The sequence below is a fragment of the Parasteatoda tepidariorum genome, chromosome 2 (genome assembly GCF_982258835.1).
Source record: "Parasteatoda tepidariorum strain Cologne lab strain chromosome 2, Ptep-v5.0, whole genome shotgun sequence".
Classification (NCBI taxonomy): Eukaryota; Metazoa; Arthropoda; class Arachnida; order Araneae; family Theridiidae; genus Parasteatoda; species Parasteatoda tepidariorum.
The window spans coordinates 79,417,059-79,432,936 of record NC_141756.1 but is presented as its reverse complement, the minus strand read 5'-3'; the positions used below and the strand labels follow the sequence as shown (position 1 = coordinate 79,432,936).

Below are 15,878 nucleotides of genomic sequence, written 5' to 3'. Positions count from 1 at the left end.
TTTTCAAACGTTCGCGTTTCAGTAGTTTTACATATGAATATGTATGTTTATTGATTTAAATAGTTTAAAATGTATTTATAAATAAATAAATAAAGAAAAATATGAATATAAAGATACAACATGAATGAAGCAAAAATAAAGCCACATACTACATATATTCCTAGTTAGTAGAAGGGGGATTCCAACTTAAAACCTATATGTACCCCTTAACCCATATATTGAAGACAGGGTTGGAAAAAAGCCAGGCTTTTTTTTATTTCAAAGGTATTTTCCGATTGAAATATTTTTTTTTAAACAAAAGGTTTGATTGTCTTTTAAACCCCAAATCAAAAGTAACTAAACGATTCAAAAAGATATTTCTCATTAACTTTTTTTAACTATTAACTCAATAATTAACGCTGTAATTTCCAATTATTTCAAAATTGGAAAGTCTTTATGACTAAATTTCATTGTGGTGTATTATTTGTTTCCATTAAATTTGAAGTAGTCGAACTCGCTTACAACGTGCGCGAAGGGATCGGAATCGTTGCCTGAAAAGTGCTCGTAAAAGACGGGTTCGTGAAAATATCAAAGTTCATTCAAACTTAAAAAATTATAAATAAAATACCCACTTTATTACTTTTTTTTATTTTTCTACATCACAAATAAAGTTCATTAATGTGCTTTGAACTGTTTTAGTGTCGCTGTGTTTCTTCAGATAAGACTTTTAGTCAAAAAAACATTATTTTCAGTCCTGCTTTCGAAAAATTTCACGTGTCCTCTGAAATTATTGACTCATTAGTTCATTATTAAATTTCAGTTTTCTTCGGAATGTTAAATGAATTTTTTAACGAAGGATTAGTTCAGCTTGAGTGTAAGTCTGAAAATACAAGGAAATTTTATGAATAACAACTAGATTGCTCGCTAAAACCGGGGTTTGCCCGTTAAAAGCAAGTTATGCTCCAAGTATTTATAAAAATATTAAGTTGAATATTTCCGGATTTTTCGTTACATTCGTCTCGTGAAATAGGGATCGTTATAAGCGTGTTTGACTGTGATAACTAAGCGTGTTCGACTAAGTTTTTTTTTAAATCCTATTCGGTTTAATGTTTGTTTAGTCAGTCATTTTTTAAAAATTTTTGATCTTTTTTTTTACGTTTATTTTTATTTTACTGTCTAAATTATCTCCATCAGTTACGGTATTTTAATGCGAAATTTTTTACGTTTTGTTTTTATCTTGTTGTCTAAATTATCAGAATTACGGTATTTTTATGCAAAATGCAAAACTTTAAATAGATTAGATAAACACACGTTTCCTAAGCTGTATTACACATCGGGACGAAAACACATTACTCTTACAACTTATTGATCCCATTTTTTTTAAACATCGATTTCTGAAGTTTTGTGCGATTTTGTTAAGCATTTGTTATAGTGTTAAACGTTCATATAAATTAATTTCAAGATAACAAGGAAATGTCTTCAGAGTTTCTTTGGATCATGAGCTTTAAGAGTTACCAGATGGTGATACATAGTTGTATCTTAATTAATAAGCTTTAAGAGTTACCAATTGTCTATCATTAAATCGAAACTGTTTGCTGCTTAGAAGAGCTGACGTATTTTAGATTTTGGATTGAATAAAAGTGTAGGAAACAGAATATCTGGAACATTAACTAAAGAATATATCTACTCGATTCTAATAGTCCATGAATATCACAAACAAAAATACTGTGTAAACTCAAAAGAAAAGTTGAAGAAATTAATGGATCAAGCAGTTTAGAACTGGACAGTATATAGATGAATCTTAATTTACTGGGTATTTTTTGCATCGCAATAACGATATTTTAAGAACTGCATCTCTCAACACATTGTGAATAACTTGTTTTAAGATGAATATCAAACGTTTGATACTTATTGCCAACGATTATTTCGTGATCAATATGAACAACTATAAATATCGAATACGATAATGTCGCTAATATTATTAATAAAATGATAGTAAATTCGATATTATCGCGATAATATATAATATATCGATAAATGGTAATATATCGATAACTTTTAAACATTGCTTAAATGATTTTTTTAAAAATTTCCTTAATGTATCGTAAATGACATGTTTTTGATAAATATCACAGATATAATTAACGACAGCGATTATTACGCGATTAATAACGATAATTTTAAATATCGAAATAATAAAGTATTATAATTAATGATAATAATAATATTTGATAATATCGTAAAGAATTATCGGCAATGGTAATATAGAATATAATATCGCTATCATTATCAAAAATGATAATTATCGATGTTCATAATTATAATGTTGATTAATTTCAAGAAAGTAATTAGAATATTAACCGATAAAAAAAGTCGTAAATTCGTTTAATTGGAAAAGTAAAGCGATGTATCGAAAAATATCGATAATTCCTGGTTATATTTCTGATAAAAAAATTTTTATAAAGCTCAGCTTTTAAGTCTTTGTGTAGACCTATTTCCAAACGAAATATTTTATCTCTGGAATAAAATGACATTCTTGGCATGGACATGGATGAGCCATGCAAAGAATTAAATAAAGAATTAAAAATGATTTTTTTTCCAGTTCTTATTTTAAAAAATATGATTGGTTATTAATGTAGGTTTTTTCTATTACATGAATTATTACGAAAATAAAAATTTTTTTCTAGTTGCCAAATCATAGTGTACTTGATTCCCTTTTTAAAGAAGAATCAAATAATAATGGTTTTTTGCTGGGAGAAGATAGAGAAGAAAAATCAAAAAAACTTGCTGCTGAACGAAGAGCCGAGTATAATGCTTATTTGGAAAAAGTAAGACCATTTACTACGAATTTTTTTGCAATTTCTTTAGATTTTAATTCCAACAAAGGTATTATAAGAAGCTTTAAGAGACTATAAACAAGATTAATTTCCCATTTATTTTCTGTTTTTTTTTCTTTCTTGCATTGCTTAGGAAACAATTGGGACTTGCATTAGCTTCAGGCAAAGAACTCCAGTGAGCCCTCCTAATTGGAAAATTGTTGAAATTTTGATTGACTATAAATTTAACAAGGCATGAAAATTATGTTAACTTCTGCTTCTGGCTGTCAGAAAATGATTGAACTTTCAATTGTCCTTCAGGCAAAAGTTGCCATAAAGATTTTAATATTTCAATCAATCAGAAAGTAATTAAAATTTTAATTGTAAGATATTAATTTTACTGACATGATAAGTTAATAAAAATAGAAGTTACAGGTTGGAACGGTATGCTATTTAAAGTGTATAATCAAATTAATATAATGGAGAAGGATAGTTTTTACTTTTATTATCTGTAATTAATTAGTATTTTTAGGAAAGCAGTATCATTATTTTAAATTTTGTGTGAATAGTTTGACTATAGTGAAAAAAAGTGTTTTCATCAAAATGCTATTTCAATTAAACAAGACATGTTTTTTTAAAGTAAATTTTTGGAACTAATTCTCTGGAGTATAAATAAAATTTTAAATTTTCTTTTGTTATTTTTCTTATTCTGAAGAATATGATGTCTAAGAAATTGAAAGCAATGATTTGTTAAAATTGAGTATTTTTTAATATTGTGAGCAAAGTACTAATTTAAATTGTGTAATTTTGTGCAAATTTGTATTAAATCACCAAAAAAATAAGTACATATTAGGACTACATCAGTTTATAGTTATAAGGCCCTTTCAGTAAAATTGTGAACTTGTAGAAAGACAATGAATTTACTTAATAATTGGCGGGCTTGGGGCTATGTAGTTATGTTTCCAAAATAATATCAAACTGTTCCTTATTATTGTTTATAGAAATGTACTTAAAAATTTTCATTAGATGGCAGCACATAAACATAAATTTCCTTACTGTTAATGGTATTTTGTGCCAAAAAGAATATGTAAGAATAGTATAGGAAGAATAGAATAAGTTCTGAATATTTTAACAAATGTGGCTTATCATGATATTGCACCAATGCTCTCAATTAAATTTGAAGCGATGTGTAAAATTTTTTAATTGCTAAGTAAGGACTGAATAAATTTTTTTTTTTAGAAAGAGCGTGAATTACAAAAAAAACATCAAACTTATGAAGAGATGAGCACTACTGTAACTCCAAGGTCTGTAATGGAGTCTGTTGATTATGAAACTATTTTAGCTAAACGAAGAGAAGAAGAACTTAAATTTAGGTAATCTATTTGCTATATTTAAGGGAAATTTTATATTGTAGTTAGAATTGTTAATTTTGAAAAAAGAAGCGTTTTTATATTCCTTAGTATAAAATGTGTATTGTAATAAATTGAACTTGATTACAACTACATTTGTTGATATCTGACCATCTTTTTTTATTCATCAACAATACCAGAGTAAATGTATGTTATCCTTTTAAAAACTTCTTTATTATAAGGATGATTTTTAATGTTTTTTATTTGTTTGAACTTTTTTTGAAACTTACATTGCTTTAATGTGAACTAGAGGTTTCTTTTTCGTATCTAAAATTTGTGATTTGTCAAATCTTTGTTTTGCTTCCAGTTTTGTTTATATAAAACCCATGTTTAATTCACATGTATTATTTTATTCTGTAACAATTTCAATCACAGGTGGTAATAGTTAGTTACTAGGTCCGGGATAGCCTGGTTTGTAGGGCGTTGGGCACATGTCCAAGAGGTCATGAGTTCGATTTTCACTTTTTGAAGACTCCCTGTGATGTAAATTGTGACTGGTGCGTGTTAAATCTGTTGGGTCACCAGGTCCTCTTTATTTACATATCAAATCATACTTCTGCGGATATTGAATCGGAAATGAATCGTTTTCTGGTTCAGGTTTGAATTACAATCTGTGGATGTATGAATGTGTCTAATCTATAAACTAGCTGTGACAAATGTATGTGGAAGAAGTAAAATTCTTGGCCATAGATGGCGCAACTGGAAAACAAGAAAAAGCTTACCCCCTTTGGCTTAATGGCATATGGCAACAACAATAGTAGCTAATTACTATAGTTCTTTAGTTACATAAAATTGGGTCGGCTGTTTAATGACGGTTATAAAATAAAAATAATAAAATACTTCTTTAGTGCAATGTTACATACTGTAGTTTCCCCTATGGTCTAATACAAATTATAGATAGTTAGACTCCTTTTTCAATTCTAAAATTTTTTGATAACCATTTAAGAGTATGCAGTTTTTCCACTTTTACATAAAAGTTGTTTCTTAATGAAAATTCGACTTACTTTTTCTTTGTGAAAATACAGAAAATAAAAGTAAACAGAAATTTACTTCTTATTGATTAATTTAATAGCCTTTTTTTTAAAGTGTGTCATTAAATAATGAGAGTGATTTTTTAGTTAATCATATGTAATATTTTATAAATTTTGAAATGACATTTTTTTTTACCCTAAAATTCCAAATTAGACAATTTTTGATGCATGTATTCTGCGCCACTTCTACTTGTTACAATATCATGTTTTGTTATAACTTAATTTATATTCTAATATTCTAATTTAATTCAATTATAGTTTTTTTTTCTAATAAACTGTTTGCCTTTTTGTGCTTAAGATAGAGGTTTGTACGATTCAACGGATTTCCAGTCCTATCCTATTTTTGGAGAAAACCTGATTGGGGCAGGATTTAATGATTCCTTTAATGACTGTTAGAAAAGTCTTAATTGAAGGGTTCCAAGCAATTCTTTTTGTTCAGATGTTTTTATTGGAAGAGGAATTACTGACCCCTTTAATATTTCCTGTCGATTTTTTACTGTTAGAGAAGTCTTAATTAAAAGACACCAAGTAATCACTTTCGGTCAGATGTTTTTGATTAATGTAGGTGGCTCAAAGATTTCCCCTTCAACAATTAAAATTGGTCAAATTATTTTATCCTTTGATTGGGTCCTTACTCTTAGCCTAGGATGATTAGTTTTTAATTTTTAAGGGGTTTACATTTTTTGAAGGCAGCCAAAAAGATTCTCCGGAGTGACGAGAGAGAATTTTTAAGAGGTAAAAAGATGAGATAGATTCAAAAAAGAAATTAGTAAAGATGGAAATTAAAGTTATTTATTTATATAAAAGTGTGAAAATGTTTTGAAAGAAAAAATATTCGTGTATATTAAGTTTACGAGATGAGCATTTTTTAAAGAGAAATTGAAAAATACAGTGTGAAAATTTTTAAAAAAAATGGTAAACATTCACTTCTTTTTAAAACTTTATTTTATATAAAAGTTTGTTTTAAAATTATCAATTAACTTTTTCTGTTGATCTTTTGAAATCTAATAAAAAGTATGTCAAGTCAGCTCGTTTCGGCTGTTGAAATCTTGTACATTAATTTTAACCACTTATGTATACAAATAATAATTTTTTTTTAATTGACTCAATAGGTTTTAAAAAATATTTTAAAAAGCTTTGTTAAACACAAGACATGACAAGTTTATTGCCAAATGACCCTTAGACAGTAATTTCTGTTTTTTTTTTTTTTTTTTTTTTTTTTTTTTTTTTTTTTTTTTTTTGCTCATATATGTGTTTCAAACTTACATAATTTTTTTTCTATTATATAGGCAAATACATCATGCAGAACCAAGTCTAAGTAATGGTGTTGCTAATAGTGTAAGTGTGTAGTTGATTTGTTTTTGTTAAATCATTTATTAAAAATAAAAAAAGGCAATTTATTAAAAAAATGTTAGTAACTTTGACGTGAAATTTAAGCTGGAGTATTATTAGTAGCATTTTTGGAAATTTTAATTCAAAATATGTTTTTTTAAAGTATAGACTTTCTGCATTTTTTTTTTCCCAGTTAGAACCACACTTTCTGTGAAATTTTCTCTATTTTTGAAATATTTTTAAATCAGTAGTTAGTATTATCCTATTCTATTTTATTCTGCTAACAATAAGAATGAGCTTATAAAAATATAATTTTCGTTAATTTATTGACTTTTTTTTTTTTTCAGGAAAAAATTACTGTACCAAAAATACCACAAACACCCGAAAAAATTCCTCTCAGGTATTTTAGTTACTGTTATTTTATTTCTTCTATATTTTATTTATGAATGCTTGTTTGTTTTAAATTTTAAGTTTTTAAACAAGGTAAGGTTTTAATAAAGAAAAACCTTGCAATTATAAACTTTTTGGTGATGAAATAAAGAAAAAAAATTGAAAGATTTCTTTTTTGTACTTTAATATTTTTTCGACAGTTAATTTTGTTATGACTTTCAAAACATTTAAAATTTTTGAACACTGAGCAGGAAATTTTGAGAAGATATTAAATGTTTGGAAAAACATTTATTAAGTATATTTTACCTTGTTTCATATTGTTATTTATGCCAACTATATTGTATAGTAGCCAGGGAGATAACGTCGTCGCATAAGATAGGTCCTGGGTTTGAATCCCGGGCAAGGCATGGATGTACTTTTATTCTCTGTACTATCTATTCTTACTGTGGAAGCAACGTTGACCCTCCTATTATGGTTCTGCTGATAGAGTGGCCAACCAATCTTCGCTACTAATAACTGAATGAGGAGTGTCAATCGGGTGGGCATTGGAAGAAAAAAAAATATTTTGAATATGAATTAATGTCTACTCATTTTATTTTTTTTACCATCATAATTGTCTATTAATTTTATTTTTGATATAATTTATTAAAAAAAATTATAGCTTTCTGAACAAGGAATTAACGACAAAATTATAATAAAGTTAATACCAGTGAAAAGGTATAGCTGTTAAGATTTTGTATTTTATAAAAACATAAGTGAATACCACAACTTGGTTATGTTAAAAAATTCTTTGATTCTTTAAAATTTATATTTCCTTTATACATGTTTGTTGGTAAGTAATTTATTTACGCATATTAAGTTATGTAATACTTAATATACGTAACTTAATATATGTATATTGAGTATCTTAAGTTACGTATATTATGTATTTTAAATTATGTATGGCAAATACTTTTTTTTAGGGAAAATAATGTGAAAATTACCTCAGCTCCAATTGTAGAAGATAATAAAAAGGTGAGTACACCAAAATAATTATAGTGAATCCTTAATATAACAGACACCTTGTTAAGAAAAGTTGTTTACTTAGACAAAGGACATGCTAAAAATATAAAGCTGCAAACTGTTTTAACTAAATTAATATGAACGTTAAATCTATACATATTCTGAACAGAGATAAAGAAGTGGATTAATATTAATTCAAACTTAAAATAATCATAATAAAATTGAGAACAAAAATGTTCAAGTATCTATATAGGTTGTACTTACATTACTAATATTTTTCAAATTGATCCAACAGGGAAGAAAGATCTAAAATATTTGTTTTTACTGGTTTTGTTTCCTTATATCTGTTAAGATTTGTTTGAAATTCATTTAGCATTTTAACTGGTGTTACAGCAATACCTTCTTGCAAATCATTCAATCTCATTCAGCCCTTGAAAAACAATAGTTGTTGTAATGCACAATGCAATCATGCAATAATGAACTCACAAAAAAGTAAAAAATTAGTAAGAAGCCATAAAGGAATGTGAGTTTCAAAATGTTAATCTTCCCTTAAACAGAAATTGGTTTGTTTCCTTTCTCCGTTGATTTATACATAAAAAAAAAAGTTTCACTTAACTAAAATTTTTGAATTTTAATTAAGTTATTTTAATAAATATTGTGTCAGTCTCAAAGGTATTTTAAAGCAATTTTAAGATATAAGGTATTTTTCGTTTCCGGAAATTGTGTCCACCTCTAAGAGAAAGTGTATAATTATTTACCCATAGAAGATTGCCTTAGACTTTCAATATTATCCATAACATGAGATATCCGCCCTGGAAAAGTGTTCGCAAGATTTCAATATATTTTAATTCAAGTTTTCTTAATCTGTATTTTTTCACTTAAATATATTTTTAAAGAATCCTATATTTATTATTTTTTTCATCATTTTTTATGAGATTGTTGATAATCATTGCAACTTTTAAGTGCTTCTGAAATTAATTCTGTCTTACATTTATTTCTAAAATTTAATGTCATTTGTAAAAGGAATTTCCAGCTATGTAGAAATCATGACCCACAAACCAAATGACAAATTTTTAAAAGTGACCTTATATAAGTGAACCACACAGAAATTAAAATCTTAAGTAATAAATTTGTTAACAGCTTGAAACTTTTGTTCAAAACTGTTAACACCCATATAGAAAAAAAAATTTTTTTTTGATAAATATACTGCAGACTTTTGCAGTTTTGCAAGTTGGAAATGTTACTGTAGCAGTTTAACATTTTCAAAAATTGCTATTGTTACAATTTTTTATTATGTATCTGTATTTTAATAAAAACTTAACATTTTTCTTAAACTTACTTTTCTTTGTTTGGCATAAGTAAAGGAAAAATAGATAAATAAGAAAAAATAAGCTGCTTTTTTTTAACATAGTCTATGAGTCAAATGATTAGCTATGATAACACTGACTTAAGTTTAGTTATTTATGGTTAAAGTAAAATATTTTATAATATATTTATGCAATACATAATAAGCTCATAATACATAATGATCGTATAAAAATATTTTATACTATATATTTAATAATAATAGCTTAACTTATTAATTTTTCTTTATCATTTTCTTAATACAGCCTTCATTTTTATGTAGTAAATTTAGACTAGTCAATAATAGTTGTTTTTCAAAAGAATAATTTTGAGTTATTATTTAGAGTGTAATAATTATTTGTAAAAATTTTTTTATTAAAATTTTTTAGAAAGTAACTGTGCTATTTTATTAAATATTGTTTTCTTTTTCAAATAGGTTTCTGCATTGACCCATGATAATACAGACTCTTATGAAAGGAGGTATAGTAGATAAGTAATTGTTAATTAAAAACCTTTCAATTTTATACATATTTGATTAATTTTAATTTATGCAATCTAAATTTTGTATGGAATATACCATTTCTATAATAATCAATAAAAAGTCATAAATTGATAGTTATATGTCCAGTACTGTTTTTTTTAAGTAGCACTTTGCAGCATAAAATGTGTAAGTGAATCTTGAATTTTTGCAAAACCCAGCAGCATTTCTTTCAATTGCTTGAATGTTATTGACTTAAATTAATTAATTTAATTATTAAATGGCAAATTAAATGCAAAATTAATTGTCTAAAATTGTAGAATTTCTTATTAGGGATGACGTCTTTAAATTTTCAGTTTAATTAAAAAAAATCAAATTTTTATGTTTTCATAAACTTAAATGTTTTATTATAACATTTTATGAACTAGTATTCCTTTTCTCCTTTTTCATGCTTTTTGTATAAAAAGATTGCTCAATTTTGCTTAGTTTTTTTATATACATTATATATTTATATTTCTTTTGAATATCGTGGTGCGTAGCGTTTTTGAAAAGTGCTTATTTTTGATTTTCATTTTTTAAAAGCCCTTGAAGATGGTTTTTTCATTGGATGTTTTTAAAAAGTGCTTAATTTTCCCTTTTCGAAAGTTAGATTTTTTTCTTTACCATGCCCATTTTCGCCACGCAGTATGCAAAAGCCTGCTTTTCACATTATTCTATTCAACGTTTTCACAATTCATTCAATCACAATCTAATTCAATGTACTGTCGGTCCATAGCGTATGAAAGCGTCCATCATTTTACATGTTTGATGAAATACTTGTCTGTCCACACGTGCGTCTACTGTGCTTGGTTTTGTGTGATTGTTGCAGTCTGCGTAATTGTGTGATTGTTGCATGTGCAACTCTGCTGCATTTTGGAAGATGTTCTCCATTTTAGGCTTCTTTTTCCACCTTCTGAAATTGGACTGAAAAATCTCTTGATCATTTTATAATGGCTAATATAATCAATAAAAAAGTTCTTTGTCAGAAACTAGTTATTTTATCAATCTAAAGTCTTTGAAAATTATTTTGCTTTTTGTTAATGTATATAGTGCTTAAAAATATCTTTTGAGTGCTTAAAAAGTACTTAAAATGTACTTATTTTTTATTGAAAGATTTGGCTATGCACCCTGAATATATATTTATATTTCTTTAGAATTAAACAAACATATGCTGTAATTGTCAATCAGAATCATTTGCTTCACAATAAAGTGATAAAGTGGAAAAAAATGAACAAATTTAAAGCACTCACAACAAGTTGTTAATTTTCAAGAAAAAAAAACATATGAATGATGAAAATAAAACATATTGGTAATAAAAAACGTAACATTAGTTGTAAGAAGAAAAAAAACATGAAGAAAAGAAAAACTGCAGAAGCCAAGGAGGGCATGATACTTTTCCGTGTGTTATGCAGGGATAAATTATATCAGTTCTTCTCCAGCTCTACATTCTGCATGAAAATGTGTTCGATCCTGATTTGCCTCTTGCTGTCACTATCGATTTTTGGCTACCGTGATTTTTTCTAGATATTCTCCCTATTATTTTCCTTCACATTTTTTTAATTGACAGGCTTTGTTTTACGAATCTCTTTTGTTTTTATCATTCACATGTCTTGTGAATAGGCAACTTAATTTGAGTACTACAACAAGAAACATGTTTTTCATTTTTAAAGCAAATGAAGCTTCCATTGACTAAAAAATATTTAAATTAAAATTAGTCCATTTCATTTTATGTTTGTTAACAATTTATTATTTTTGTTGTTGTTGTTAATTTGAGACCAACATATTCTGTGTAATCAATAAGTTGAAAACGTTTGTCTTCCATGTTTAGGTATATACCACACCGTCCTTTAAGTAGTCAAGAAAATCATTTCCACAGAACTGGAGGTGGAGGTGAACCAGTAAGAGATTCATTTGGAAATTTAATAAGTAATTGACCACTTCTATGTAATAAAAATTAAATTATGTATCCGTTACTTACGTATGTCCCATTATTGATTTTGTTACACTAATATCATGTTAAAATACTTTCTGTAGACATTAAATTAAATTGAGTTTTTTTTTTCTTTCAGCTGCTAGAGGGTTTCGAGATTCTGCACCAATGTTATCATTTCCTTCTTTTCAGCAAAATCAAGCTTCCAGCAATAAATCTTCCTACAGAGAAGAATTAGCCAAACAAGTATGCAAATCTTTGTATAGTAAATATATTTTAACCATTTTTTAAGTATTTCTGAGAATTTTTAAAATAGCGTGGTAATATGCAAACATATTTTGCTGTTTTCCAATAGAAAGAAACAACATTTTTTGTGTAAATTTTTTTTTATCAATTAAATTCCCATAAAAGATTTGTTTCATCATCAGATTTTGTCATAATAAAACATAGTCCAAATGTTTTTTTCCCTCTTTAAAGTGGGAATAATTAACTATAATCAACTATTTACTTCTAGTTCATCACAGATAACATTTGCATAAATAATCTTTCGATTTTCAATCTAATGTTAATGCTTTTAAATGCTATTCATATCTGATACATTTGAAATGATTCTAAGGAATAAGAGTAAAATTATTAAATCAAGTTAAAAATAAGCTGTTTTGTCATTTAATTTTTCACTTTTATTAGAGATAATAATTATTGGGATTGAATAATTATGTATTTATTATAAATTTTTAGTATCAAGATACCTAGCATTCATTATTTTATTTTGATTTATGGAATTTAAAAGTTATAAATTACAAACACAATGAAGATTGTTTAACTGCTTTCAATTTATCCTGTAAGTGAAAAAAATTTTGCAGTTTGATCTATACCTCATTTTATTCTGATTACTGTATAGAATTAAGAATTTTTTGTTTAAAACTTACCTACCAAATCAAAATTCTCTTTTTTAATAAAAAGAAAGAAACTCAACCATTATTCTAATAAAAATTTTTTTTAATTACTACTAAGCAAAAGCTAGCTTTTATCAGCAATGCTGTAGTAAAATTTTTTATAGAATTTGTAAGTTATAAATTACAAACAAAATGAAAAATGTTTTACTCCTTACAGTTTATTATGTCAATGAAGAAACCTTGCAATTTGTTCTGTAACTAATGGAAAGTTGAAATAAGAAATGTATGGAATACTAATAATGAACTGTAATCTTGAATGTTTAATTGATTAGCAGATCTTTTAAACTTTTTGTGAACTGCTTTTTTAAAAAAAAGAGGTTATCATATATCATCTACAAAAGAACTGGTGACCATTTGAAGCTTACTATTTTATATTATAGCAAATTATATATAAGTTTTATGAATATATTGCAAGCTTTGTATGTATGCTTTATAAAATATATGAAAAAAGACAGAAGCAGAAATTAAAGGACTAGTCAGCGGTGAATTTTTTCAAAATAAACTTGCAATAACTTTCATATGTTTCTAACTACAAGCATATTTATAAAACTGAATTTTTTCCTTTCATTTTTTAAAATATAGTAACATTACATAATTAATATGTTGATGTACTGTTTTTTTTTCTTCTTCTCGTAATTCTGTTTAGGGCATATACTTTTAAGTTAAGAAAATGGAAAAAAATGACAATATCTGTATTTTTTAATTTTTTCTTTCATGTAAGCAAAGAAAAAAAATTCTCACTGCTCCTTAATATACACAAATTTATTTCTTTGTTCTCGTATGACTTTGTTCTCGTAAAAATTTTATAATTTAAAACTTTGATGAATACATATTTTTACATATCATGACAATTAGATATTTTTAGATAGAGGAAAGGAAACGTCTTGCTGAATTGGAGAAGCTAAAAGCTGAAGAATTGGAAAACAAAATTGCTCAAAGAATTGCTGAAGAGCGTCGGAAAATGCAGATGGAATATGAAAATGAGCTTAAAGCTAACAATAATGTTAAAGAACAAGTTAGTATTATTCAAACATAAATATTGTCAAATTTTTTAACTTTGAAATATTCTCTTTTTAAATTGTTAAAAGAAAGTTTGATTTTTAAAATTTTTGCAAATAAAAAGCATATTAAAAAAGGAGAACAAACAAAAAGATTTGTTATTGTTTTTACTTAGTAGAAAAATCAGATATACCAGGTTTGATTAACTAATATAGATAGGACATTTCACCTATATGTATATTAAATTTCATTACCTTCTATTCTTTATAGGATTTATCTATTTTTAATAAATACAGGATTTACGATTCTTAAGGGCACTAGTGATTTAGGGGTTCTAGTCTTTTTTAGTTTCTCGAATCTTCATTTTTTTTATTTTTCATCAAATATAGTTTCCACATCATTTGATGTTTTTTTTAATGCATACTAAATATTTTTTAGTTCTAGTCACTAATTGTCTAGTCACTAATGCAACATTGTCACTAATTGTCCTTATTCCCTTAAACTGCACATTTAATTCATTAAAACTTTCTAATTTTAAATGTAATTCAGAAGATAAATATTTTATAGTAAAAAAATAAGAAACACAAATTGCTAGAGATGTGATTTTTTTTCCTTCTTAAAAAACAGAAGAGATATTGACCACGAATGTTTAATGCATCTATGTTATTCCGTTTGTTGCCCATATTTCGTCAATTTATTAAAATAACTAGACAAATAATTATATATATAATATTATAAATTTTCTGCCTTTTAAATAATGAATTTGTAATTTTTTATAATTCTTTACAGTTAATTTAGTCAATTTATTTTTTTTATCAATTATGCGAGAAACATTATTTATACATCAATATATTAAGGTATTATACAGGAAAACTTTTATAACCACCACTTCCAACAATCTTTTTATTAATTTTTTTACCCAAGAAAAGACCACTATGAGTGGTTGATGTATATTGACCACCACCCTGTTAATAAAATTTCTTGTCTTCCTCTTCTGTATGGTAAGCAAAAACGTGCGCAAAAGTAAAGGTTTTTCACACATTGAATTTTACTAATACTGAGTGCTAGTAGAGGATGATCTGGTAGGAAAAAAATGAACTCTATTAAATATCTTTATAGCTTGAAACTGTATAAAATTTAGAAAAATATCATTGTAAAACAACTCCTTTAGTATGCATAAATTAATAAATAACATCACAGCAGTGGCGTAGCGAAAGGGGAGCAAGGGGGGGCATCATGCCCCGGGCGCTACTCACAGAGGGGCGCCAAATGGTCAGCAAAACAAAAAAAATTGTTGGATATTTTTTTTTTTATTATAATTTATTTCTGGAAAATATATTTTAAATTTAGTGCCAGTGAAATATAATGAATGTTAATTCGTAAATAAAAAGGAACACTAATCAAACTGTAATAATATATTCATAATAGAAATGACACGTCTTTTCTAATGACAGTGACTCGACCTGTGTCTGTCAGCACTTCCTTATAGCATCTACGCTGTGTGGTTACTTATATTATCTCCAAATATTTGAAGTGTACAAAGTACAAACATCAGTGTATAAAGTGTTTGTATGTTTGTACAGTGTACAAAGTACAAACATTCTTTCTTTCAGAACACTATTTATTTTTATTTCTATAAACGCAAAGTAGCATACGCTTGTTATTTTAAAACGATAACAATAACACTCTAATGTACTTATATGTACAGTGACGGAAAAAAGTATCCTGAAAATAACAACTAAAGGATTGTCGATTTTTTAATATAGATACTTCTCAGACACACAACAAATACAGCGTTTTGCTGTTTCTAGGAAAGGACACAAACGCCGTATTTTTTGTGTGCCTGAGAATTATCTGTTTCAAAAAATAAATGATTCTTTATTTGTTACTTTCCGGATACTTTTTTCCGTGACTGTACATATCCGTGACACTTGCGACAGGTTGTGGAATTCCGCTACAAATTACGTAAATACCCGAAATATTAACGCTTAAGTTATTTTGTGCCTGTATTTTTCAGTTTTGCGTCATTGTCATCGCGCTCTGCTTAGAATAAAAATGAAATGTTATAAGTTTAATGTTAGCATAAATTATAGTGTATATTTCACTGTGTTACTACCTTTCAAGTTCAAGGCATTCTTGGTTAGTAATAAAACAAATAAGATTACTTACTACA

The 15,878-nt window shown here is 26.5% G+C and overlaps 1 protein-coding gene across 3 annotated transcripts in view; it reads left to right on the top strand.

The window, feature by feature from the left end:
- Positions 1-15,878, top strand: part of LOC107454467 (uncharacterized) — a 48,997-nt gene that overhangs the window by 24,789 nt on the left and 8,330 nt on the right. For all 3 annotated transcript variants that reach the window (XM_043041965.3, XM_043041970.3, XM_071177724.2), the window contains 9 exons: positions 2,667-2,807; positions 4,035-4,168; positions 6,525-6,573; positions 6,915-6,967; positions 7,920-7,971; positions 9,740-9,783; positions 11,649-11,746; positions 11,890-11,996; positions 13,572-13,721. In XM_043041965.3, the coding sequence (XP_042897899.2) occupies positions 2,667-2,807; positions 4,035-4,168; positions 6,525-6,573; positions 6,915-6,967; positions 7,920-7,971; positions 9,740-9,783; positions 11,649-11,746; positions 11,890-11,996; positions 13,572-13,721 (828 nt within the window). The remainder of the gene's footprint in view (positions 1-2,666; positions 2,808-4,034; positions 4,169-6,524; positions 6,574-6,914; positions 6,968-7,919; positions 7,972-9,739; positions 9,784-11,648; positions 11,747-11,889; positions 11,997-13,571; positions 13,722-15,878) is intronic.